We start from the raw sequence: 27,283 nt of genomic DNA, 5'->3' as shown, positions 1-27,283 counted from the left end.
TGAAAAAGTCAGTTTTCATTTGTAAAATTAAATATCTCCAATGTAAGAATGGATTTCATGAGACCTCAGGGGCACATAAGGCAAGTGGCTTCTCTTCACCTCCCAAATACGCTAATTAAAGGTAAGGCTGGAACTGTTTTGTTAAATGCCATTGTACCATAATTGCTTATGAGCTATTCTACCTACTGTTTATGACTGCTTTGTGCATTGGCCCTGTAATAAGCTCCCTTTAAGCAGTTCCTATGGTTTCAGAACAGCTGCTGGACCTGCACATGGATTTTTAATAGCTGTGGGACTTCAGGTATAGCAGTTTCAGTGCGCCACCTCTGCTAACATATGCTGTATTGTATGGTATTGTGCTATGAAAACTTTACCCTGTAAATTTTCAAGTGTCAATCATTACATTAATATCTTTATTGTTAGTAACAGTTGAACGATAATTGTTTTATTTTGAATTGCAAAAACATTTCATAATCTTGCATGTGTTGGTCTTCAAAATGGATTAATGTAATGACTTTCCAGTGAATTTGAGCACAGACCTTTAAAAAATCCATAGTTTAATAGTAGGTGGTGCAACCCACTTCCCACCCCATCCGTTTTAGCCTTTCCCCTACCTGGCATGGAGAAGCTTCTAGCTTTGGGTTGTATGCGTTGGATGGAGACATCATACTGAGGCTTCCCTACATTTCTGTAGAACTTGTAATTACACAGGTAAGGAGAATGAGCAGGAAAAGGCAGATTTTGGACTTAGTTGTGAGCTAGAAAGTTGGCAGGTGGAACGTTACCTTCTGGTCGGTATAGCTGCACTGCTGACTGTCAGGGACTTAGAAGCTTGGAAGCATGGTATGTTCGTTTGACAATGTTTTTGATCACTTCTCAACCTACCTTTAAACGTGTTCAGAGGGCTAATCCTTTCTCCAGTGATGGTCTGACAGCATGGTTACTTTTAAACACTTGGCTAAACCTTTGGTAATATTTGCAACTGGTCCATTCATTCTGGCTTGTATTTTTTGTATATTATTTCTATGCATTATACTAATTTCTTCACTTATCACTTGCATTCCTGAAATATGGATTAATTGACAAGATCTCTGTATAACAAGCTTCCAATTACAATCCCAGGAATTTCCCAGAGGCACACTAAACTAAAAATCAACCAACCAGCAGATGACACACATACCCACAACTCCAAAGCAAGAAGCAAGAACTCAGTTCTGGTGCAGTACATGATGAACACCAGACAGTGGGGCTGTTGGCTGTCCGAGAGATCTTGCATCCTCTGCAGACAGCAGGATAAATCCTCGTTTTCTATAGTTGCCTCAGTTTTATTTTCATCATCTAACTGAATAGACTGGATGAGATATAGAACACCCATTTTTTAAATCAAACTGTTTATTTAATAAGAATAAAATAAATAAATTATAATAAAATGAATAAATTATAAGTATAGCTTAGTGTAATGGTACATGCCAGAAATTGCATTATTTACAGATTACATTGTTGCCTAAATACTTCATAAGTGGCCTTGCTTCTGAAAAGAAAAATAATTCTGGACTGAAAACTCACAGTATAGTTAGTGATATAGTTAGTGACTCTTATTTGTCATTGGCACAGCTCTAGTTTTATTCTGTTGAAGCTTTAGTTACTAGGTGCAGGTATAAATGTCTGTTTATTGTGCCAGCCGTAGGCTTTTGTTCTTCTCTGCATTATAGCCTCAGAAAGGTGTTGTTTTCATACAGACCATTTGCCTTTTACACTGGTTTCCTCCATCGTACAGAAACCACATCTTCTAGACTCTTTTTTTCCTTTGCAGATCACCTGTGTCCCCTACTTTATTCTTCTAAAGGCTGTCAGGCACTCTTCTCCTAGGTCTGGTCCCAAACTCACTGGATTTTATGTGGGCAGGAATCTCTCCATTACTTTTGAGGCCGCAGTTATTTCTCTTGTGGCTGTTTCCCTAATCTGCTATTTCATGAGGCTCACTCTTGTTGGAAGAGCAATACAGAGCCCTTTCAGCTCACATGTAAATACATCCCTAAAATTTGCAGTGTGTTTGCTGGAACCAAGTCTCTGAAGCATATCTTTCTCCCAGGACTTCTTAATTATGGATTAATACAATATTTTTAATACAATATGGATCATCAAATGAGCAGTTAGTGAGCAACATCCTGAGCAGCAGGATTTTGATTTACCCCTGGAAAGGCTGTGTGAATGGGAGTATATATGTCGGCCACAGACATACAGAATGTCCTTAGCAAGTGGCTCTGCGTGGCTTTGTCCAAATTTCTTGCCAGGACCCTTTTTACAATTGTGAAAGTTTCTTAGACCACAAAGGCACTCCTGTAAAGACCAGGGAGGCTGTCATGATCATGAGGGGAAAAAAACACCAACCCATTAGTTTTAGCTTAGTTTTTATGCTTCTCATTCTCTTCATTTAAAATAATAATAATTAAAAAAAAAAAAAGTGAAACTTGTGTGGCATGGGAAGCATGGGAACCAACCGAAACAAACAAACAAAAAAATATTGAAATAGGTACAATTAGAGATGCCCAAAGTTCAGAAGCCTTTTCTTGTCTCAGAACAGTTTTGCCTTCATTTGTCAATACATCATCCAGAAACAATTACTGTCCTAATGTACATATATGGCTGCTAATTCCTCCTTTAACCTTTCCACTTTGAGATAGGAGTGGCTTCTCTGTCGACAAGTGAATAGCAATTTTGTTTTCTTTAATGTGCCACCATACCACTTAGCTCCATACCACATACCACAAATATTTGCTTAACATGAATGCGTTCAAATGATCAGTTCCAACAGCTCAAACTGTTCTTTTAAAAGCTCACTAACTTTTCAGAGTTTTTTTTTTTTGTGATCAAAAATTCAATTTGTCAGGAACCAGAACAATTACTGAAGGAAGCCCATGTCAGTTTTCATTTTGCATTGCAGTCAGCAACAATGCAAATGCTGGCCTGATCGTATGGTGCTTCAACATGTGTTAGACAAAATACGAAATTCCATTGATAAGGACTTAACCTCTGATGTCTCCCTGAGTGGTAAGAAGAGATGTGTTTATGACAATGTGTAGCACATACAAATTAAAAGTCTGAACATACTAGCTCAAAACAAACAAGCAGACAAACAACCTTGCTATTTTGGGTTTATCTTATTGGTATTTTTATGATAATAATCATGGTATGTGTTCATCAAACCGGTTTGGAGCACAGGACAGAAGGGATCACTTAGATCAGCAAGTCTATTCCTTCACAGTCACATGCACCTCATTTTTTAGATATCCAGTTCAGAAAAGTCCACAGCATAATCATCAGGTTCCTTGAGCCCCAGAAAGCTCTTCTTTAGCACTTTCCAACAAGCATAAGGCATGTACCCTCTGAACACACCCAAGAAAAAAAAAAAAAAAGGATCATTATAATTATGGAAGGGACCAATAGAATTCAGAAGGAGTATGTATATTTTTCAAAGCCTTTGAAAATAGCAGTCAGCTACAAATTTGAAATGAAATTTACAAGTGAATCTAAAACAAAAATAAAAACCACCCAAACAAAAAACCAACCTCCACAACAAAAAACTACCTTTGTAAGGAATAAGAAATGTGTGGCTTTATTTTCCAGTTGCTATATCCTACTTTCAACTGAAGCTTCTTTACTTCAGTGCCAACTTTCTGAAGTTTTTCCGTGCCTTCTTCCTCTATGGGTTCATCTACTGCTCTGTGTGCTCATCAGATAAATTCAGTTATTCACGTGGTGTGTCACGCAGCACCTGGAATGTCACAAGGAAATGATTCAGAGATCAGTAGAAGCTAATTATGGTGGCAGGGGATAAACAGAAGGACCGAAAGACCTCATCAAAAAAATAAAATAAAATAAAATCTGTGCTTTCCAGAGCTTCTTGCAGTAGTATAATAAGATATAAAACTAACCTATTCAGGCAGTCTTTAACAGCTATCTAGAATCCCAGCTAAAATAGATGCTTGGTAGAGGGAGGCCTAAATGACACAGAATATTTATGCATTTAATTGTAACTACAGTTGTGAAATTAGAATGGATTCAGACATATTAATCAGATACAGGACATACAGCCAAAGAGTACTTCCATTAAGATCAAAGACAATATGCCCTATAATACAGTTTATTACTGGTATAGACAAAAACATAATTTCAAAGACTCCTTCATCTTCAATTCTTTGGTCAAATGACCCAAAAGAGAGGGGTTTTGGCCAGGTACTCATTCCAACTGGCAAGATACACTGACTAATTAAGATTATCTGCTGTTGATCTGTGCAAGGCAAATCTTCTACATTGACATAAAACAAAGGATGTTTATCAGCTCAATTGCTGTTGGCCTTGTTCTCCTTCTTGCCACACAGCTCTGTCTGTATCAAATTATTTATTGGGCTATCTACCTATGCAATGCCTTCTAATTTCTGTATAAAAAATACTTTCCATGTATTTTTGTGTAATGAATGCATTCACTTCTTCAAAAATCTTAAAATAAAGCTGGTATGTCTGCTGAAATGTAGGATGTGGAATTATTGCTTTGCTTCTGTGAGAATGGTACTGTCGTATGTTAGCAAGTTTCACGTTCTATTAAAAAAAAAAAAAAAAAAAGAGGAACTTATTTATAATAAACATTATGCTGAGTCAAATAAGTCTTCTAAAAGCAGATTTACAATTATTTTCTAGCATTCTCATAAGAATTCTGTACTTAGAAGTTATTGATCATAGGGTTGGTGACATTTTCTTCAGCTTATTTTCCTTTCTTTTGGTTCCTTTCACTTTGAACTTTGGTTCAAAGTTATTACTGGTCAATGTCATCTCCACAAAGAAATTTTTTTTTATCAGTCTTTGTACCTTGAAATAGCAAAGAAAAACCTCTTCAAAAGGCAACTTGTGGTATTTGTTATCAGTAACGTTTAATACTTAACGGTTGGCAAATAGGACCGAATAAGAGTCCTTTTAAGAATCCATCAGTCTTTAAAAAGGAAAATAAGGGTATAGTCTAAAGTAGCAAACTGGTAAAACACAACCATCTTGTCTGTGCATACAGTTTTGAAACTACTTTGAAAGGATAATGTGATTACAAATCCAGTACTCGAAAGTTAGTTACAATATGGCAAAATTTGGTTGAGTGGTACTGTTTTAATTTGCCCTCCCTATATACATGTGTTAAGATAGTATCTGGACATCATCACCAGCTGTTCCTGCTGCAAGACCTTTGCCATGCATGCATGGGTTAGTGCTCCTTTAATGACTGACTAACCAGTGGGATTTCATTACTAATTGCATCCCCATGCATAGCTTGCTACGTGCTGTCATATGTTGTTTTCAAGAGAGTGTTGCTAACCTCTTTATGGACTTTTTTATGCTCCTCCCATTACAGCACATAAATGCTGCATAAGCATAGACATTTATGTTCATAACAGCTTTGAGTTGTGAAGATAATTTTATTGTCCCTGCTTTATACATGTGAAACAAAGGCACAAAGAGATTAAATTAGGGAATACTTATTTTTTGTATTTGATATGAGATACCTAAGAACTCTTGTTTTAGAGAGTTCAGCATTTGTGGGCAGTTTATGGGCTCGGCTGGTGCTCAGTGACAACAGTTGCAGCTGGTACTACTCAGCATTTCTGCAAATCTGAACTGAGGTCTCAAGTCAGACATCCAGAAAATGAGGAACACACAGCAAGTGACCACCTGTGAAAGTTTGTTCAAAGGGACTTGCCTAGCATCATTTGGGAACTCTGTGGTAAAGACAGGGTCAGAACCCACTTCTCCAGGGCAGCATTCAGCTGCTTTAACTTTGAGAGCATCCTCTCTCTTCCTTAATCACTAGAGAATTTATAACTTCTGCAACAGAGGCAGCAGCTTTTCTACAGATGACAGTCTTGTTTACCCAGTTCAGCATTAGAGTAAGATTTATTATTTATGTCATGCACAGAAAAAAGTAGGGTCCTTAAAAGGGAAATGTTCAAATATGCACCCAGGGAAGAGGGAAAGAACATGCTTATGTTTTGATCTTGGCCTTTTCTGTCTTGGGATAGTGCTTTTGCAGAGCCGTGATGAAATCTTGGGCTCCACTGTAGTCTTGATAGTTTGGGATTGGGAAAAGGACATTTGTCCTTCCTTCTCCATTCCTCCATTCCCCTCCTGCCCTTATCTTTTACAGACCAGTCTTGCCTGGACCCTGTCTTTGGCTCCTAATCTTCTTGCACCCCTCAACCTAAGGCTTCTCGGCTCAGACTTCTCACTCCCAATCCGACTCTCTTAATCCAGGCCCCACAACAAATTCTCTTCCTTAAGTCTTCTTGCTGAATTTGTTCCAAGCCTCTCTTCTCAAGTCCCAGTGAAATGTCTTTGGGCACCTCTCCCCATCACTCCAGTGAGCTCACTGGAGTTCAGGGCCAGTGTCTGTGCAATCACCTTCCATCTCCTGTGACCTCTAGCTCCCAGTCTTATCTCCCAGCATCTTCTGCTTTTCTAATTACCAGTCACAGTTTACCTCTTATACAGCCCCTGGCATCCAGTGTAGCTGGTACAGCTTCCTCCTAGATGAGCCCATCCTTCTTTCAGCACAGCCTGTATTCCAGTCAAACAGCTACTTGTCCCATGAAGTTGCAGCACTGTCCAGGTGATGGAAGAAGAAAAAGATGATTTGAAAGAGCACAGAAAAGAATTAGAGATCATCCCTTATGTTGTTGTTACTGCCTGACATGGGATGCAGTAAAACCTGATTTCTCAGACTGTGCCTATGAAATACGTAATCCGTCTGTTGTGCTTGATTTAACTGAGTAGGATCTATATTCCCTGACTAAAAGTTATTCAAGACTCCGAAATATATTTTGCACAAATAATGTTAAGAGCTTGGCTTGAAATGACAAAAGTAATTTCTCAAAGTCACGGGTCAAAAATACTATTTGATTTGAAGAGTCATGTAGCACAGTCTTTCTTGGTTTTCCTTGCTGCATCATGTTAAAAATGTAACTTGCAAGCTGCCTTCTCTGGGATCTTATATGTATTTATTCCTTCAAGATGTCTGACATCATTTGGGGGATTAAATAAAATACAAGGGATTACCTCTTACAATGCAGTAATCTGGAGCTCAGTTTTTTGGGGGATGTGTTAAGCACATACTTAGTTTTAAGGCAAAATGTGCTTCTAATTTGACATGAGTTTAAAATTACGTCTGAATATTTTCTAGAGCTGGATCCCTAGCTCAGAAAATCTATGAAGTGATCTTTAAAGAAGTAGCTTCTAATTAAATCTCCCCTGTCTTTATTCTGGGTTCTTGTATATGACTGAACTCAGTAGTTAGCCTCCCAACAACTTAATAACAATTTCACAGGAGGCAACCAGAAGCCACAATTTGTAAAGCCACAGTTCCATTTCTCAATCTGCTTCATGCTTTTTGATGTTTCTTTTGTACCTATCATATACATCCTAGAAAACTTAACTGAGCTAGACTTGCTGAGATCGTATTGTACGGCATACCCCTGTGTGGGCTGGGGGATTTCCATGGAAGTCATTTACAGCATGTATGTGAGGCTAAGATGTGGCGTAGCCAGCAAGAGTCTTGGTTCTTTGTTGAATTCAATGATAATTCAAGGCATTTTGCCTTCTTTTGTAGGTCTCTCACAAAGAAATTTGATTTTAAAATTATTTATTTGGATTATTTATTTATTTATTTGGATCTTTGGGTTTCTTTGGCTGTTTAGTGGATGTAGCTATCAAGCTATTCCTCATTTTTTTATTTTACCTGATCTCTTTTCCCCTTATATTTCATTTTTCTAACCCTTTACACAATGGAACATAGAAAATAAAAAATAAATAAAATAGACCCACCTCTCAGACGAGTTAGTTGTTGGATTTTACTACTTCTTTTACTCCAAAAGAAACTGAAAAGAGTGTGGCCAAGTAGAAGCCATAACAAAAAGACAGTTTCATTTGAAATGTAAACCCATAAACCACTGTTTCAGAAAATTCCCATTCAGAAAAAGGTTCCAAGACAGGAAACAATATTACCAGCATGCCTCCTACCCTACCTTTAAGGTACAGGTTTTCTTTAACATCAGATTGTAAAAATCCCCAAGGCCTAAGTGCTTCTTCAGCACTTCCCTGGTAATATAGGAAACATTTATTTGCTAGTCATAGCATTTTATGCCCATACAAATGTTTGTATCATCAAAGCATAAAAACCCATTATTTGGACAGCTTGTTTTTATGGTCATCTTCAGAGCACAGTAATGAGAGGAATTCTATTTTTGAAGAGTTTCCTTTACCACCCTGCAGTTCCTTAAAATGAGTTTCTCTTATCTAGAATTCTGGCAGAAATCTGACTTCATTCTACCCCTTCAATAGAAACAGAATGTGCTGGGCTTTTTTTTTTTTTTTTTTTTTTTTTTGGCAATGTGACAATTATACCAATAATAGCTTTAAATAGTTCTTGTTTTTTAATTACTTTTAAATAGTTCTTGTTTTTTAATTACTTTTATTTAGTGCTTTTGACTGTAAGGTCAGATGTATTTTCATGTCTCCAACTGAACTCTATCAATAGATTACCTCTCTTAACTATTTATAAATATCTTCCTCATAACCATACACCTTCCTTTCTTTCAGATTAACGGTTTTCAAGTCTCTACTACTTTATTTTTTTCTTCTCAGCCCTATGTAAAAGACAGATGTCCACCTTCCTGGTGGGACTTAATTTGTCCCTGAAAAAGGCCATTTTGTCAGAGGCTCAAACTGCTACGCTTCTGGTGGTTTTTATATATAACATATATATATAATATATATATATATAATATATATATACACATACATATACACACACAGATATACACACATTTTCTTAACTTTCTGGAACCAGTCATAGAGGATGGTGCTAATTCACATGAGAAAGATGTCAAAATGTGATCCCACATTGTAAAAGCCTAATGTTGAAAATATTGGCATGTTTGCTTCATGGTGCATCTGCCTGTGAAGGGCTGCTGGCCTTCCTGTTGCACATTGCACAATTTGGGCCAAGCTATCAGGTTACCTTATTTTTAATTATTTAAGATAAAAGTAACCTGCAGCAAAAATATCTGGAGGAAAGTTCTTATGAAGCATTTCATCTTTTGGTTGAAAGCCCAAACTGATTTCTCTTTTAAGTTTTCAGGAGGTGAGTGCCAACATACAGTTTTTATTTCTGGTTCTTTACCTTCTGATGAATTTGCACATTTTCTATGAAAATTTGAATAATGCAGAAAACTCAGATTTCTTAAAAATGTTTTTCTCTTACTTAAATTGAAATGTATTGCTTTTATATAGTCCCCATAATTTTTCTGCCTATTTTGAAGTTACAAGGAAAATAAATACGCTTTGTAGGCTTTATAATAGTATCCTGAACAGTGTTGAATTTATTTTAAGATAAAATAAACAAGGAAATAAATACGTTTTGTAGGCTTTTTAATAGTATCCTGAACAGTGTTGAATTTATTTTAAGATAAAGATCAGCATGTACTCTTATAACAAATAAAAATGCTTACTTATAATGAAAAAAAAATGCTATTTTCATTTATATGGCAATCATTATTTCTATTCTCTTGCACTACAGACTTGGGAATCCCAGGCTGATTCTCTTCTACTGCTTTCTGTTATAGGTGTATTTTCCCAAGGCTGGTAATTTCCAGAGGATTTAAATATACTTTAGAGCTTGCTTAATAATATATGTTGATTTTTCCTCTTGTACAGCAACAACAGATGTGGCGCCTCAAGAAATGCTTAAGTGGTCTGTCTGCTTGAACCTGGTATGTGTCTTGTCCACTAATAACGTTAAGATGACATTACATTTATACTGTCTGCTTCTATATAGGTCTGCTATAGGTCTTTTTATTTATTTATTTATTTATTTCATCTGCCATAGACTTTCTAGGACCTTCTTTTCCTCACTGACACATCTTTCTTTAAATCTCTGTCCTTCTTTTGTTACAAATATTCTGTTTTGTGGTAGCCGTCATTGTTGCATTCAAAACTTAGGTGCAGGTACTTCAAGGTCAACCTATTCTGAGGCATGCATAATAACTATCAGTGATTATTCTGCCTTTTTTTTTTCCATATGAGTGTTAAAATAAGAAATTCATGGAAGCAAATACATTAGCCACAAGGAGATCTGTGTGCAGTCAATTGCTGGAAGCTAGATCCCCATGCTTTTCCTCTTCTTATGCATCCAGTATGAGCTACAGAGATAGGATACTGGGCCAGGTGGACTATTGGTTTGACCCAGTGCAGCCTCTCTCTCTTCTTTAGCCTTGTTCTTAGATGTTGTCTCCTCCACCTCACAGCTAGTGGAATACATTTTACTACTGTTTTTTGAACCACAGAAGGTGTCCCACCAACAATCCCAAATTCTTGCACTACAGCCAGAAACCTTACTATTACATACATATATGCGTTTTCTTAGAAAGCATGTGTCAATTCTGAGAGTATTTCCTTTTGTCAAATCATCACCAACTCAGACTTGTTTCCAGGCTCTACCTGGATGTATTATCATTAGGAAATAGTTTTGTACTGTTACCCCAACTGCCTGACTCTGAGAGCATTTAATTGTATCAACACCTCTCCACTTGCTTTTCAGGTTCTGTAGATGATTAGATCTCTGAATGTAACAGAAAAATGCTGCAAAGGTCACTACGTGTAGACATCCTGGCATTCCCCAAAGACTTGCAGCTTAAAGAATTTGATTATACCTCTATATTTAATAGCCTTGAGTACATTTTGCTCATTTCTTTTCGAAAATATATTATTTATTAGTTTCTGCAACATCCTGTAGATAACTTGTCTTCTGTACATTAACCTTTTTTTTGTGTGTGAAGTAATGCAGCCTTTGCTGGTTGGGTACATGCCTCCTGTGGTGTCCCTTACTGCTCCTTCTGATACAAGGATTATATTCATATTCTTTATTCATATTATCTATGTTTATACTAATTCTATAGATTTTTGTCATTCTGTCTCTATTTTTTTTTTCCCAATCTGAAGAAGCAGTGTGGCTTTTATGAGCAGTAATGGCCCAGTGTGACAAAATCAATGCCTTCCTTCTTCCTTATACTGCCCTGGATCCAGACACTATACTTCTTCTGCCTGAGGTCCCCTGCATGGCTCAGGCTGGCTGCTGCTTCTGGATCATTCCTAGTCCTAATGAACAGACCTTTCACCTTGAGCAATTTTAGATGTTTCATTTTTAAATGAGAGCTGCCTAGTTTTAGCATTGTGGTTTAATGGTGAGAACACTTGTTATGGAAATAAGAGATTTGGAAACAGTCCTTTCAATGGTTAACAGAGACTCCAACTTAGATGTCCCACCCTGAAGGTGAAGAAGTGCCACGATCTAACATGTAGGCCTACTGCTTAGGACATTCTCCTGAGTGGTGGGGAATGTGAGGTTGAGTTCCTGAAACTGAGGAGGGAACCGTTGTCTGTGGCATTCCTGCAAACATTCAGCCAGTCTGTAACACATTTGACTTGTATACCACTGCCATATCCCCCAGCAGGGTTTTAAAAGGAAGGAAGGGGCTGGGATTTCAGCCATGTTTTCTCTAATGTTTCTTACTAGCTAGATTAAGTGCTTTTATTTCCTGTGTGGTGCTGTGCTTGCTGGTTTGGAGATTACAAAACTGTCTCCAAAAGCTTCAGAGGGGGGCTAAGGAGAGTAACATACGGCATACCGGAGACAAGGCACCAAAACCATATGTATTTCAGTGCCTAACTAACTTGTAATGTCTGCTTTTTATTGATCTGGCTGTAAGTCTAAGCAGTGTATAGAATCAGAGAATCATAGAATATCCCGAGTTGGAAGGGACCCATAAGGATCATGGAGTCCAATTCCTGGCACCACACAGGTCTACCCAAAAATTCAGACCATATGACTAAGAGCACAGTCCAAATGCTTCTTAAACTCTGACAGGCTTGGTGCCGTGACTACATATGTGTAAAGGCTGTGTAAAGGCAGTGTTTCTAAGTTGTGATATGGATGCAGACGCTACATTCCTGTCCTGTCTCTTCAGCTTTTCCAAAATAGACAAAAATGCTTCCTTCCATTCTTTGGAGTCTAAAAGTCATCTATTCTTAACATTTGTCAGATCTCAGCTTAATGATTTGAGGAGAACAGTGTTGAAATGGGATTAAATTAATCCCAAATGATCTGAATGCCACTTGAATCTGAAGGCATATTTCTTCCACAAATAACTGGAAAATGACTAGTTCTTGTTTGGTTTCCCCAGCTTCACCATTAAGAGTTTTATTAAAATGTAATGTTCTTTCTACATGTTTTGTCTTTAAGGTTTCCATTTTTACCCTTTGTCAGGCTCACCTGCTAATGACAATCTTTCCTTTATCCATGGCTATTTTTGTAAAGTTCTCTCATATTTCTATTCCTGCTTTGCTCACTTCACACTGCAGTATTATTACCTTGTAGGTGTTTTAGCTATTCCAATATTTAAGGGAGTACTCATTATAACTATAGATTAATCAAAGTCATTGTTTCATATGCCACTTTAAAATCTTTATTTATTTATTTATTTTCTTCAGTGTACTTGTCATTATTAGTTCCTCGTGCTTCTGTTGTGGTTTTTGGTCTTCTGTCTTCATGGGATTTCCCAGCAAAAAGTCACTTCCTTTGGTTACAAGGAGCCAAAGAAGAAGCTTCCTGAGAAGGCCTGCTGATACGGACAACTGGACCAATATATTGGGCCTAGTTGTAAAGCGGAGGTTTTAGATGTGGGTTTTCCATTGAAGAGCTGATCTGTCCACACATGCATGTGTCTCCATGGCACACTTCTCTATTTAGGCCCTGGAAGAGATAATTAAATTTTTATATCTAACCTCTGCAATGATTTATCCAAATACCTAATTTTATGACTCTAATTATTTGATTGATCTAAGCAGAATAAGTTACAGGTGTAAAAATAGCTAAGTAAATACGTCTTTTATGATTGAATGACAAGTTCTCAAATCAGAAATACATCAGGATTTAAACACTTGAGGGCTTCTATTTATATCCTTTACATTATGATATTCATATGTGATTCTGAAATAGTCTAACAATAGAGAATATCTTCTTAAGAAATAACAAAACATTTTTTTTTTAGACCTAAAAACTCCAGAAAAGAATTAAATTCCTCTGAAATGTTAAAGTGATATTTATAGCATTTTAAGGAAAATTATTTTAAAACAATATTTAAATTAAAAACATGATTCTGAGAGAGGAATCCCAATAAAATATTCAAAGGTAAGGAAATGAGTCTGATTGAGATAATCTCTCATTTTTAGTTTAAAAATCAATTTTTAAAGCATCTTTTGGACAGAACTCTTAAAAAAAAAAAAAAAAAGAAAGAAAAGAAAAAAAAAAGAAGCCCCATAAGTAACAGTTTCGAGAAGGATTAAAATGAAAAAAAATCCTATTCTTTCTTCCTAACCAGCTGTAGTGCTTTATAAGGTAGCCAAAGACACAAAACAAATCAGGAAGTCAGGGAAGAATGTGCAGCAGCATTAGTGCTGGCACAGCAACTTTCCCCTTACTGTACTGAAAATAATACCAGTGTCAGCTGCAAGCCAGAACCTTTGTTTATAGAAATCATAAGTGATATTTGGCTCTGGTGGTTCTATACCCATTTCCACCAGCTAAGGAACTGATACTCTAAATCCACCAATTACAATAAAACAGTCTGTTTTTTGTATTGCAGAGATTTTCATTGCCATTTGTAGAACAATTTGTAAGACAAGTGAAGAGTTTGAACTTACGATATATTCTCATCTTCTGGTATTTGAATAAATTTTGTTTGTTGAAACACATAGAACAAAATGTACCAGCACAAATGTGATCTTCAAACACAGTTTCATTATCTGATTTGCTTAAATGATATGATGCCATAATAGTGGTTTTTATTTTTATGTTGGCAATCATTTTTTCCTCTCTGTATTCTACACTAATTAACTGACCAAAATTACAGTAAACAGTATTAAGCTGGTAGTTAGCAGTGCTCATTTCTGGTTTTTGTTTGTTTGGTTTGGTAGTGTTGGTTTTTGTTGTTGTCGTTTTTATGTTTTAAGGAGATGTTTCATTGTATTCTGGGGCTGGGAATGTGAATTTAGGTATTTTCTGAGGCCACTAATTCATATTCCAGACTGATTCACTATCAAACACTCAAGGCTGGATTATCACTGTGAAAGAGGAGATCTCTCCCTCTGATGATCCTTGTTCCTGCTCCATTGGGAAAAGGCTGTGTCCTTGCTGCAAGAAACTTCCCAACTTCTTTCAAACCTTGGAAGGAGTAGACCAGAACCAGCATACTGGCAGAGATTTGTGATTTTTCTGATCAACATGGTTAGGTTAAGGAGGTGAGCACAGTTATGCTCTCTCTCAACTCTTTCACTTTCCGGGAGAAAGTGGTTGTGTACAGCCATGCACACAAAACCTACAGCCGTGAAGATTCATGACAAAGATTTTTACAGAGATGCATGGCCAGGAGAGGGATCTGTTGAAGGCCAGAACAAGTATGCAAGGACAGAGTTTCTTTGTGGCTGTCACATTCACCAGCTAACTTCTGAAGACTGTTCAGCTGGTAGTCAGTCTGTTATGTATGGGGCAAATGACTCCCCATGACAGCATCAATTCTAAAAACAGAGGGTCTTTTTCTATTAAGTGACTTCAATTGTGAGTGGGCTGTCTGTCAAATTTGGGCACTTACAACCTGTATGACAATCAAACAATTCTGAGAAAGCTGTAAATACATGGTGAGAAAACTTGTCAAGTTTTACATTTCTTTAGGAAAGGGGAAGACTGGTCTCTATTATACATTTGAGCAATGCCTCTTGAAAGAATCTTAATGCTTTCTAGAGCCTTCCAACAAGTGCTGTAATATATGATATAGATCTGTCTTTTATTCAAAGAGAGGTGAAAATTCTTCTTCTATAGCATTATTACGAACTACCTTTCAGTGCCAAGCAAGCATGACATAACTTTCTGAAATTTAAACAATCACTCTATTGTTGAAAGTTTATTTTGAAAGCATGGCAGAAGGATAAAAGCTTGATGCTGTGCTTTCTAACTGATATTAAAATTTTGCTATCAGGCACAACAATTGTTTGAGACACTAACATTTAAATAGTACGTTCTCTTTTCCAGCCTTTTGACTGAAATCCATCTACCCATCCAATGCAAAAATCAAAGCAGGCTTTCTACTGCAATAGGATTTCTTGGTAGAGGTTAACATGCTGTCTTGACTGTACTGTGATTTGCAGAACTCCTAGTGGCTTCCCAGGGTCGTGGAGTGAGCCCTTGCTCAGAGCTTGTGACAAGCCAAGGACACAATGTACTGGTGGGTTAAGGAGTTACAATCTACCTTATGAGACAGCGATTGCTCTTGGTTTTATGCTATGTGATCATGCTATGCATGGCACCTTCCCATTTCCTCTAAAAACAAAACTTTTGCTGACCTTCCTTACATTGTAGCCTCTTACTTGAAATAAGAACATTGTGACTGAGCAACTTAATTTAGGAAGAGTGATTATTGCAATGACGTTAATACTACTAGCTTTAATCTCCCGACCTTCACCCTCTTTTACTACTGGGATGTGTTGGCCTTGGCCAGCAGCCACGTACCCACACAGCTGCTCACACCAGCAGAGTAGGGGAGAAGATAAGAGGAACAGGAGCAAGAAAACTCATGGGTCATAATACAGGCAGGGAAATCACTTACCAATTACTGTCACAGGCAAAACTGACTTGGGGAATTTAACTTAATTTACTGGCAGTAACGTAAATATTTAAATACTCTTTTGGGTCTTAGGAAGCAAAGAAGACAAACTTTAAAATATCTTTCCTCCCCCCTCCCCAGGCTCAGCTGCACTCCAAACACCTCTCCTCCTGCCTTGTTACTGCCACAGTCTACGCTCAGTCCCTTTAGAGAGGTAATGGAAGGTGCGGGGGCTTGGGGACAGGATGCAGTGGTTTCTCTCTGCCTCTCCTTGTTTATCACTCTTTTCTTCCACTGCTTCTTCCTTCTTACTCGTATCCTGTGCTTCAGTGTGGGTCTTCTATGGGCCACAGTCCCTGCAGGGATGTGCCTATTTGGTCATGGAGCTCCTCTCCTTGTCTCTTGCTCGCCCATTGTCCCCTCTGGTGTACCCTCCCTTCTCTGTTTCCTCCCCTTTGACATTTTCTGCCCTTTCCCAAGCGTGTTTTCACTGAGTTGCCATGTATGTGGTCAATGGCCTCCGCTTTGGCACGTGGTGGATCCATTGCAGAGTGAGCTGGAATCAGCTGTGAGCAGCATGGTGCAGCCCCGACCTCCTGACCTGCACCTGCACCTGCACAGCCAGGAGGAGTGGGGAGCATAGGAGGGCAGAGCAAAAGCTGCCTGACTTCACGTAGAGATGGAGGGGTAGGGAGGTCAGGGTGCATTGTCAGATTGCTTATTACATTTACTGGGAGGGTACCCACAAGGGATCTTGAAGCTCACCCATAATTTTAAATCCGGTTCATATTTCTACTGCAGAACTGAACCATGCAATCTATGTTTGTCCACGTTACAGAGTAAACTTGACTGTGTATGGAGAGGGAGCTATTGCATAACCAAATTTTGGCCTGAAATCTAGTCACATTTTGATATTTTAAGAGCGCTGTTGCTGGTTCATTTTTCTTTGTAAACCCACATCACACCAGAGAATTACTACAAAGTGGAATTTGTACTTTGAAAAAGCATATGTGTGTATTAATGCTTTTCAAAAAAAGATATTTTGAAAGTTTGCGGCGTAAATTTTGACAAGGCAGCTTGCATCTGAAACAAGCGAATGATGGCTAATGCTAACACTGGCTTCAAATTACTTCCACTCAGCATTCATAGCCAGGTGCAGACCAGTTCTTGACTGTGGTTCTTGGTTAAAGGAGTATAGATAAATATTGTAAGAGATAATTACTGTTTTATAGGAATTTCATGGCATATGCTGAGGAAAGTTTGTAGACTGTGCCTCTAAAATACTTGGCTGCACAGAGCTATGCCACAGGATAGATTATGCCAGCGGTGAGAAGTTTAGTGCTGAAAAATATGGAGAGTCCTCATCCCAGAGGATGTATCACATGTAGCACGAGCAGCTTGTAGCTGCTCAGGAAGTGTGTCAAATCAGCAACTAGAGCTTGACTGGATCTTTACTAAATGGTTTAGTAAATGCTTTAAAGCTGGGCCTGGGCTACAAACCTGATCTGTGAAGCAGACTTATAAAATTCTCCCAGCTCATATTTTGGGGTCTAGTTTTGTCCACTTCCTACGCTGAGCTAAACAGGAGGTTCAGCTAAAATGTAAAGATCCAGTGCAGTCTGTATGGGACAGACCAGGGATGTAGGTTTTTGCCCTAGATGTAACATACCAATGACAGATCCATTAGGATGTTCCACAGCCAGAAGGAATGTCTCCCACTGCCTAGGATCTTCGTGTTTTGGTTAAATAGTTAAAATACTTAATTCTATTTTATTTTCAGTATAAATCACCCTTCCATTGTCCTGGGCTCTTGTGAAGGGCCATGCTAGCACTGTACTATACCTTTACTGTTAAAAAAAAATCCCTTGCCAGAACACTTCCTTAAAATCAGCTATTTAATGCAGCCCCTTTGCCAGCCCATTGCTGTGGGAACCCAGTCTTTCATTTATTTATGAAACCAGGCAGTTTCTTCTGTTGTGTGTGGAGCTGACATTCTAGGTAAGCGTTTTTATTAAACTTACTTAATGTGTAACATATTTTTTTCCCCCTATTAAATCAACTGAGTAAATGGTATGAACATTCAACAGTCTTTTGCTAATACTGATGTCTTTACAGGCTTTGAAAAGCATCAGCAGTAGCTGCTGATGTTCTGTCAAGGTTACCATTTGTCATTTTGGGGTTTGAGTTAGACAAATGCATTTTAGAGAAAACGATAACTCTACATTAGGATATTTAAGGAGATTCATATCTTTAATTTCTATAGCTCTGTATTCCAAGAATCTGGGGCCAGCATTGCAGGTTAAGTATTAATTTGGTTTGTTCTGGTTCTATAATTAAATTAGTTTGTTGAAATACTTGATGCACTGAAATCAAAGAGAGAAATCCTATCAACTTAAGCAAGATCAATTGACTGAATCACCAGGATTTCACTTCACATGCTGAGATCCTTCAACCACATATTCTTGGTCATCAAGATTTTTTAAAAATGTAATAAATTTTGATAGTACAAAATAATGTAGTTTAAGCTATTTTTATTCTATGTGAGGCATAATTAGAACATTTATGGTGAATCTTGGATGAAAATATTTCTCATTTATATTCAAGCATCTTGTCTCTTCTTTGCATTTTAAAACATCACACATAGACAAATTTTGCATCAGCTAAAATTACTACCAAAATGCCCAGTATTTTTCAATAGACTATAATCAAATCTTCAGATAATAAATTACTGGTTTATTATTATTATTTTTTAACAACTTTGAAATAAAAAATGTAAGTGAGAACAGGAAAAAAAGATGCAAGCTAAAATAAATAAATTATAGACAGTGCCAAGAAGAGTTACTAAGAAATTTTTTCTGAGTAATGTTGTATATAAAAGTATACTCCATGCTAAGCTTGCTGAAAATTTGTCTATTGTCACTGTTTACTAAAGAACAAAATTTGCTCCTGGAACTCAAAATTACTCTGAGAGTGTATGTTCGTATATACTCAGATGCTAAACTGCGCTATGGAAAACACGAGCTTGTTTCTACTAGGTCTGAAAAGCAAAGGGATTTAAACACTTGAATTTAATTCTGGTCAGTATTTTTTGAAAGAATGTAGTAGTTGAGCTAACTAAAACAGAATGTCAGCAATAACTCATTTTCACTCCATAATATCTATAAATGTGTATTCAGTGGTGTGGATAACAATTTAAAAGTTAAAAGGTTAAAGGTTGGAAACATTACTAATGAAAAACAAACAAACAAACAAAAACGTTACAAGTATTTAATTGCCTTAAAATGCCACTTTCAAGTCATAAATTACTTTTATCTCTATTATTATCTTCTATTTTAACAACAGAAATAATATGGAGGTGTTTCATTTAGCTAATTTTCTTTATGTTGAGGTAATTATTTATTTTGAGATATATAACAAAAGTAATGTTTATTTTAAACAGGATTCAAGCTTTGATATCTAAATAATGGTAAGTCTACAGTGCTTCCATTCTTTCATTACTGAGAGCTTTGCATACCCTACAGAAAACTGTTAGGTAAACTCAGATTTGGGGGGGATTTTTTAGCTTTTACTGAAATATACAGACTTCTAGAATGACGATAAAGTTTTCTGAATATCTATTTTGATTCCCATAATGGCATAGTATGGCATAGTATGGCTCTACATAAGCAATTCCTAATTTTTTTTCATGTTGATGTTACTGAATGATACATCACATTAAACACGTAATACATACCTCTATACTAAAAACTACAAGACAATCCAATAACAGTAAGAGCCTTTAAATGAACTTCTGCTGCAAATGAAGGAAATGAACTTCGAAACATTTGCACAAGTGACTAATGTTACCCGTGAGAGTTCTCCAATGACCTGAGGGGACTTCGCAAAGGAGTGAGAACTTTCTCATAGCAGCAATGATTCTGGTAATACTTAATTTTCTGCAAAATATATATTCCACGAGGATGGCATGATACATATATATTCCATACAATCACGATATTTGGGATTTTCCAACTGACAGTGTTGAAGGAACAAGCCTGGTCTTTTCTGACTCTTGACAGAAAAAAATGTTCTTGCAGAATTTTCCTGATCAAGACATACTGGGCCAGGCTTTTGAAGATGCGCTAGAAGTACTGCAGCAGCAATCTGACAAAGAAATGCAGTATTCACAAGGTAAAAGGGGCCATTATTCCCTTTCATGATGGCTTTATATTTTTACAGGAAAATATGTCTTAAAACATGTAGGTGGGAGAGGAATTTCCCAGAGGTGGATTAATGCACAGCTCAGGGGTACACTGAAGAAAAAGGGGAAGAATATTTGGAGGGTTTCTGTCCCTCCCACCATGGCGTGCGTCTTCCAAGTCACAGTACAGGGAAATTGTTGGACAGCTCCCTCTTTCCCTTCTCCAGGTGTATTGAGTTCAGGTTTCCTACAACCAAAAGATATAAGGCCACAGTGCAACAGCCATTTTCCAGTTTTAAAGTTTTAACTGAAAATATGCCCTTCTGTTATGCTGTAAATTGCTGTAAATAAACTCATATAGCAGCAAATTCTAGTGCAAATAATAATATTAATAAAAAAGACAAATAATTCAACATACAAAATTCACTTCCACAATTACTTCCACAATTACTTTATTATTATTATTATTATTTTTACATTAAAGTACAACTTAAACATCTTTAGGCAGAAATGTTAGTTTGAGTCTGGGAAATTAGAAGAAAAAATATTTTCTTGACTTCTAGACTAAGATTTTTACTTTACAAAACTGAAAGTATATGAAAGCTGTATATGGTTCCAGTTCAGGCAAGACTGGCAATTAAAATGCTGTAAAACTTAAAGTCTATCTGTGTTTGGTGTTTTCATGTCATGAATAGAACTGGGAGGAAAGTAAAGTAAGAGGCTACATCACAAACCCTCTAAGTCCAGAAGAATATGCCTACTGTCTTCTGTGTGAATGTGTTTCATACAAGGAAGTTTATTTACATATTTATCTGTGATATACTGAAATGCAAATATGAGCAATTGGGCCACATCTTCAGCTGCTGTAAACAAGTTTTTGGCCCCACTGCAGTGGTAATTTACACACTGAAGGATCCTCTATATATAACTTCTTGCAATGTTCTGGCTTGTATCTGTTGTCAGGGCCAACAAAGACATGTTTAAACACTTGAAACACAGTGTGTAGTTATGTCCCATTGCTCACACATTTCCACTTGCAACAGTGGTGCCCCCCCAAAATCTTCTTCTGATCACCCACAGTGCATAATGTCTTCCAAGTGCCTTGGTCCAGTGTCCTTTTCTACTTCTTTTAAACATCCTGAAGTCTTGGTCTCCTTCTGTGTTGTTCTGTCAGGCACTGCAGGTACTCAGAGAATTTTTTTTCCCTGTAGCTGATTTGAAGTAACAATGATTTTGAACAGCTCAGACAGTATTGCCCAGAATCATGTTTAATGGCTCCTCTCCAGTTCACTCAGAATTCTAGACTCTTACTTGCATTGTACTAATGACCTGCTGAAGAATTGCATGACATTCCCTTTTTCCTTCTAATACATGTATTATAATCTCCAATAATTATCCCATTCCCTAAGCTTAGTGATCTGTTTGTCTCTCCCTTTTTCTATTTACCAAACTATTTAACGATACTATGAAATAACTGGATTTTTATCTTAATAAATATTACTTTACATAATGAAGGTAAGAAAAACCAGCCTAGGGCATGGTTAGCAGTACCACTATGCATACATCTGTGCAAATCATATTGGGTAACCTCCTGGTTATATACTGGATAAACATCCTGGCTCTGGAGAGTTTATTATTTAGACAGCAGCAACAGGATAAAAACATTTTGACAGGCCCAGTAGCATGTTAGGTTGTTTGCTGCTGTTCTTGTTTTAGTTTTCGCCTTCTTCTCTCCCTTTTATTCACAAAGTTTTTGCTCCTTCCTCGTAATTCTCAGGTTATAAAAATTGCTTGACTGTGATCAATCATCACTCTCATCTCCGAGCAAGTCCCAGCTACTCTGCAGCACCATCTACAGAAGACCCAGGATATAGCTGGAGAAATATGATAGTAAGTTAACTGATTACTACAGACACAAGTGGAAAATTAGCTGAGCATCTGTGATTTCCAGTAGAAATCATTATGCTAACTCTAACATAAATTTAGTCTGGCCAGGCATAATTCAGATAAAACTGCACTGGGAAATATTTGCAAAACATATTTAATAGGCTCTTTTCAGGAATCATCTTAGCTGTTTGGTGCTATTCTGTGGTTCATCATGTAGAATGACAACTAACAAACAAACCTACTAGTACAGCAGGGAAAAGGTCTTCTCTCTGTTACCCAGAGAAGACGAATGTTACCCAGTAGAGTCAGAGAACACCAAATTCCAGCCTCTGCACAGCTTCTGCCCCTGTGAGAAAGAACCAGGCCTTTGATTTCTTCTCCAGCAGTCTGCTTTAAGTTGACTGGAAAGACCAGCATGGTTTGCATGCTGAGCTCAGCTTCAGCCTGCAAAGCCCATCTTCATTCTTAAAAACACTGGAAGTGTAGCCTCCAGGAGTGATGGAAAATGGGTAGTGCAGGGGAGAGAATTTCAGGTAAACAGATTCCACAAAAGCCCGTTTTCAACCAGCAGATTAGCGAGAACGTAACACAGGAAATACAACATCTGTCTAGAGGCACAGCCTGAGTGGCCCTTGTCTTTTATTAATTCTGGAAAAGGAGTTCACAGTTCCTCCAGCAGAAAGGTTGAAGGTGCAGAGTGAGGCAATTAATTCTGTTTTCCCTCTTAACTTCTCCCCTGGTGGGCATTCCCACTGGACATGCTGGTGTTGCTCCTTACTGATAGAGGGCACTGCAGGCCTTTGTGGGGGCGAAAAGTCTTCTCTGGGTCAGGTGATGAAAGATGGCATTTCTTCAGGCTTCAGGCAAATAATTATTACAAGTTTCTTTTTCCTCAGAGATTGTACACTGTTGCTAACTCTTCATTGTCTTAATTCTTGAAGAACAGTTCAGGGGATTTTTATGCAGATGAGACTGTCTACCATATGCTGCAGAATACTCCAGAAAGCCAAGTGATGCATGCTGCTGGTGGCCAGCCAAAAGCAGGGAAAGGTGTGTAGAAAGAATATATATTGATAAGTGCATTGTGTTAATTTAAAACTCCTTTGGTGAATAGTGCTTTCTCTGTATCCTATTTTTTTTTTTTTTTTTTTTAATTTAAAAAGGAAAAAATAAGTTAATTTTTAACAGTAACTAGAATACAACTGCTAGCGTTCAGTTCCTATCTGCTAAATCTCATACAGTAAGATAAAAATGCTAACTTCTCATTCTCGCCTCTTGTTTATTACATGGAGAAACAAACCAGAGATGGGTTCACTCCAAATCATCTGGGTTGAAATCTGATGCAAAAAATTACAATAATATCTTTATCCACTTTAATAATTCTTTTTATTTCTTTTGGTCAAAGCAGTGGCTTTCTTGAAGGTTTTCCACATATGTTAATATGTTTGTACTGGATTTTATGCCTTTCTGTGTTTACTGTTCAAATTACTTCTTAGCTTTTGTCATTTCTAGTGAACACCTTGACAGCTGTTTTTATGCACCTTTTGGTTGACTTTACTTAAGTGGATATCTGTCTTGCTGAGAGTAGGTGAGGTGCCATTGGCCATCACTATACTTCAGTTGTTGCATTCATTCTTTGGTTTTCATCTGGGACTCAGCATCCTTTGTATGACTCTGCTAGATGAGATTTCCACAGCTTCCACCCTGAGTGTTGTACCTACTTCTGACTGTGAGGTCTTTTTGAGTAGCTTCCTGATTTTATTGCTTTTTGAAATCCCCTTCTCTCAATGTTAACCACACAGTGTCAGTTTTTGTATCATCCCTTACCATTGATGCTGAACACTGTGGTTTCTGTTGCTTAATATCTCAGCTACTATGACTACTACAAGTTCCTGGGACGATGGGAAGATTAACCTCTCCTTTTAAGTTCTGTACTTCTAACTCTTGAAATTCACTGCTATGAATGCAAATATGCCAATCAAAAAATGTTACTTTTCTAAGTCTTACCCAATTGTACATGTTATTAGCTGAAGCCACCTTCAGTTGTTACTGCTCTGTTAAACTTAATTTCCTAATTCATTTTCCTTTTACATGATTATCAATCTTCTTTTCCAGAAGGCCATACTGCACAGCATTTCAGAATGGCTGACTATTCTTATGTTTTTTTTTTTTTTTTTTTTTTTTTTTTTTTTTTTTTTCTTTTTGACTCCATGACGATATCCTGCCAGAAACTATGATTTGGGGAACTATTTCCCCTATACCTAGATAAATTTAGTCCTCTTGTCCTCTTATTTGTGCATGACAGGTTATCTGTACACTAGCGTGTAGTGTTACCCTTTAGGAATAGATCTGTTAATGAAACAATTAGCACTGAGGATGCAAATCCTGTGTTTAAAGTGTTTCATGGGGGTTAGGGCTATCTCTAGGATGGCCGCAAGTTCTAAAATCTGCAGTGAATTAAATATGCTTCTGGAAAGCATCTCTGAGTTTGGTTTCTTCTGAAAGGAGTCCAACTCATGCATTTTGAGGCCAGTCCTTGATAAGAACGAAAGCTCAGTAAGTGGAGACCTTCAAGATACATATTTCAAGAGACATACACAGACAGAATTAGGCTGCTTCAGGCCAATTTAGTGCAGAAACCTAATGCAGATGCTCTGAAACACCTTCTGGAGGAGCTTCCTCTCTCCAGTGTTGACATAAGCGACCTGCAGAAACTAGGCAGCTGGCTTGGACTGGTGTTGTGCAGTGGTTTAAAGACAGGTAATGAACACTGCTGGCTTGTGCAAAGGTATGCAGTGCAAAGATCCATGCACTAACCCCACCTCAAACAGGTATGTCCACATACTGCAGGGCTTTGGAAATAATAGCTGGAATCTAGAAACATTGCTTCATTACCACATATAAGCCCATAAGCCCTCTCAAACCAATGCATCAGCTGGAGAAATAGACAGTAGAACTAAGAGGCTGGACACCGTGAACTCTGAGATGCTGGCAGAGAAATGGCTACGCTATTGTTTTCCTGCAGAAACTCAGTCTGCAGTAGCTAGAGGCTCTGATGAACAGCAGAGACATCCAAATGTCCCCCAGGTCTTATTCATTCTAGCATTGGTTCATAGGATTATGGGATGATTTGGGTTGGAGGGGACTTAAGAATGTCACCTTCTATTATTCAGAATTGCTTACTGTGACCAGGCAGTCTCCTCCATGTTTCTTTTAAGCTTCTCATTTTGAAAGTATTATAGGTATTTCTTGTAGAATATGTGCTTCTAGCCACAGGCCAATTTTTATTTAGATCCTGAAACTTTACTATTTTTTTTTGGAAAGTACCTCTGATTTCAGGATCTTCTTCTTCCTAGTCTGGCTGTCACTTCTCTCCTATTTCCTTATCACCAGATGCAGAGTTACTGTCATCCCTAACAGATGTTTTGGCTTAACCTCAGTGTTCCTTAGCTACTGCCGCTTTTCCCCAACCCCTGTTTTAAAATAGCCATGCAAGACAAGACTTTATGAACTTTAGGTGCAGCTGCTTGTATCCACTTTGGTTAAAGTGGAAGCCGTTCTTCTGCATAGACTCTTCTTCCTGCAAAATGTTCCTCTTTGTCTCATAATCTTCGACTCTTCCTCCTTATGGCAGCTTCTTGGTCACCGTTTGCTCTGTGAAGGGAACTGGGAGCACTTCAGAGAGAGGGACCCACAAGACCTAAGTGAAACTAATAAACCTCACTAGTAAACTCGAGTGTGAGAGCTGAACCTGCGGGGAGAACTTACTTGACTGACAAACATTGGTCACTGAGCTTCCTTTATTCTGCATTGGATGCAATTTGACATTTTTGCATGTGTTTAGAAAAATACAGTGTATGAGAAGGTCTAGCTCCTTAGTGACTAGGTGGGGTTTACAATTCAAAACTAGCTTGCTCTTTCTGAGCATTCACTCCCTCTTTCTTATATCAGATATTACCTTGCATCCCCAAAACAGTCCTGAAACAAATCTGACAAAATCAATTCATCTCAAAATCTTTAAGTTTTGATTAAGCGGTATAAGCATTTATTAAAAAGCATTCAGATTGGCTCTCAGGGGTCTCTTTCCAGCACTGCTTGAGGATGTGATTCCCTCCACAGCATGTGTCTGAAGATTGCTAAAAGTGGCTCCTCAGTCCTAACACACAGCAAAGCCAACACATATTTGTCATGATCCACTAATAACCTGCTCTTAAAACTCTAATGACCAAATCCCTTCCTGTCACCACAGATCTGTACATTTTCTCAGAACTATCATCCCATTTGCTACTGGTAGTCTTCTGTTGAATAGCTTATATTGATCTTTTAATTTCAAACAGGATATTAGGTTTACATATACTTTTTTTTTTTTTTTTTTTTTTTTTCCCTTAAAATCCTTTCCAGGAAAAAAGAAAACTGCTCATCTTTTAAAACCAGCATGAGTTCTATTCTGACCTTTTGTATTTTATTTCTTAATAGGTAGAAAAAAACTTCGTCTGTTTGAGTACCTCCATGAGTCTCTGTATGATCCAGCTATGGCAAACTGCATTCAATGGGTGGATAAGCCCAATGGTGTCTTCCAGTTTGTCTCCAAAAACAAGGAGAAACTTGCAGAGTTGTGGGGAGAAAGGAAGGGAAACCGCAAGATCATGACATATCAGAAGATGGCCAGAGCACTGAGGAATTATGGAAGAACAGGTGAAATAATCAAAATTCGAAGGAAGCTGACATACCAGTTCAGTGCTGTTGTTTTACAGAGACTTGCTCCAGCCTATTTCTTGGGAAAAGAAACTGTTTATCATCCATACATTCAGCCTAATCAAGAATATCAGTGTGCAGACGACTGGATTAACTACAACAGTTACATGTATAACAATGGTTATGCATTACAGCATGCTAACAGCTAGACACCTCTCTCATATAACCAGGTCTTTGTTAGCTTGCAATACTTTCCAGTACAGGAACTCTTCTCTGCACATAGCTTTTCCTATATGATATCATACAAACAAATGAAGAGGAGGGTTTTAAAAATTATCTTTACCTAGTTTTTTTTTTTTTTCCTTTTGAAGGTACTCATAAAGAGCTATTGACTATTGAAGAAAAACAGCAGCTGTAGAGTAGCTTCTGTCCTGACATTAATGAAAGGAATGCTTCAGATTCAAGCTTGTATATCCAGAATGGAGATCAAGACTTTTGTCTGCTGTCTGGATCAAAGATCCCATTCTGATAACACTCACTGCCTTCATTGGAAGCTCTGCGTATATCCCCAGCATTTTCAATCAGAAGTTAGAGTTAGGTGTGGTTGTATACCGAGCACATGCTCCCTATCAGTTGAATGCCTGTGAATTATACAGGGGAGAGATTTGCCAACTGCATGAAGCTACTGTCTGCTTTTTCATCAATGCTCTTTATTAAGAGCTGATTTCTGACTGAATGCCTGGCTGAACTATAGAGTCCACATGAAGGTGCACCT

At 37.6% G+C, this 27,283-nt stretch overlaps 1 protein-coding gene across 4 annotated transcripts; it reads left to right on the top strand.

Moving 5' to 3' along the window:
- SPIC (Spi-C transcription factor) lies at positions 1–27,283 on the top strand. 4 transcript variants are annotated; one of them, XM_035342175.1, is made up of 6 exons: positions 1–121; positions 19,186–19,212; positions 19,823–19,916; positions 21,704–21,816; positions 22,755–22,863; positions 26,290–27,283. In XM_035342175.1, the coding sequence occupies exons 2-6, from the start codon at positions 19,210–19,212 to the stop codon at positions 26,715–26,717; spliced, it is 747 nt and encodes a 248-aa protein (XP_035198066.1). In that variant the 5' UTR covers positions 1–121; positions 19,186–19,209; the 3' UTR covers positions 26,718–27,283. The 4 variants fall into 4 exon arrangements, with proteins under 4 accessions (XP_035198066.1, XP_035198048.1, XP_035198057.1 ...); XM_035342157.1 differs by lacking the exon at positions 1–121 and adding an exon at positions 8,644–9,175; XM_035342166.1 differs by lacking the exon at positions 1–121 and adding an exon at positions 17,492–17,744.

The sequence above is a fragment of the Oxyura jamaicensis genome, chromosome 1 (assembly GCF_011077185.1).
Source record: "Oxyura jamaicensis isolate SHBP4307 breed ruddy duck chromosome 1, BPBGC_Ojam_1.0, whole genome shotgun sequence".
In the NCBI taxonomy this organism is placed as follows: domain Eukaryota; kingdom Metazoa; phylum Chordata; class Aves; order Anseriformes; family Anatidae; genus Oxyura; species Oxyura jamaicensis.
The sequence above is the reverse complement of the archived record's forward strand: the minus strand, read 5'-3'. Positions and strand labels throughout refer to the sequence as shown.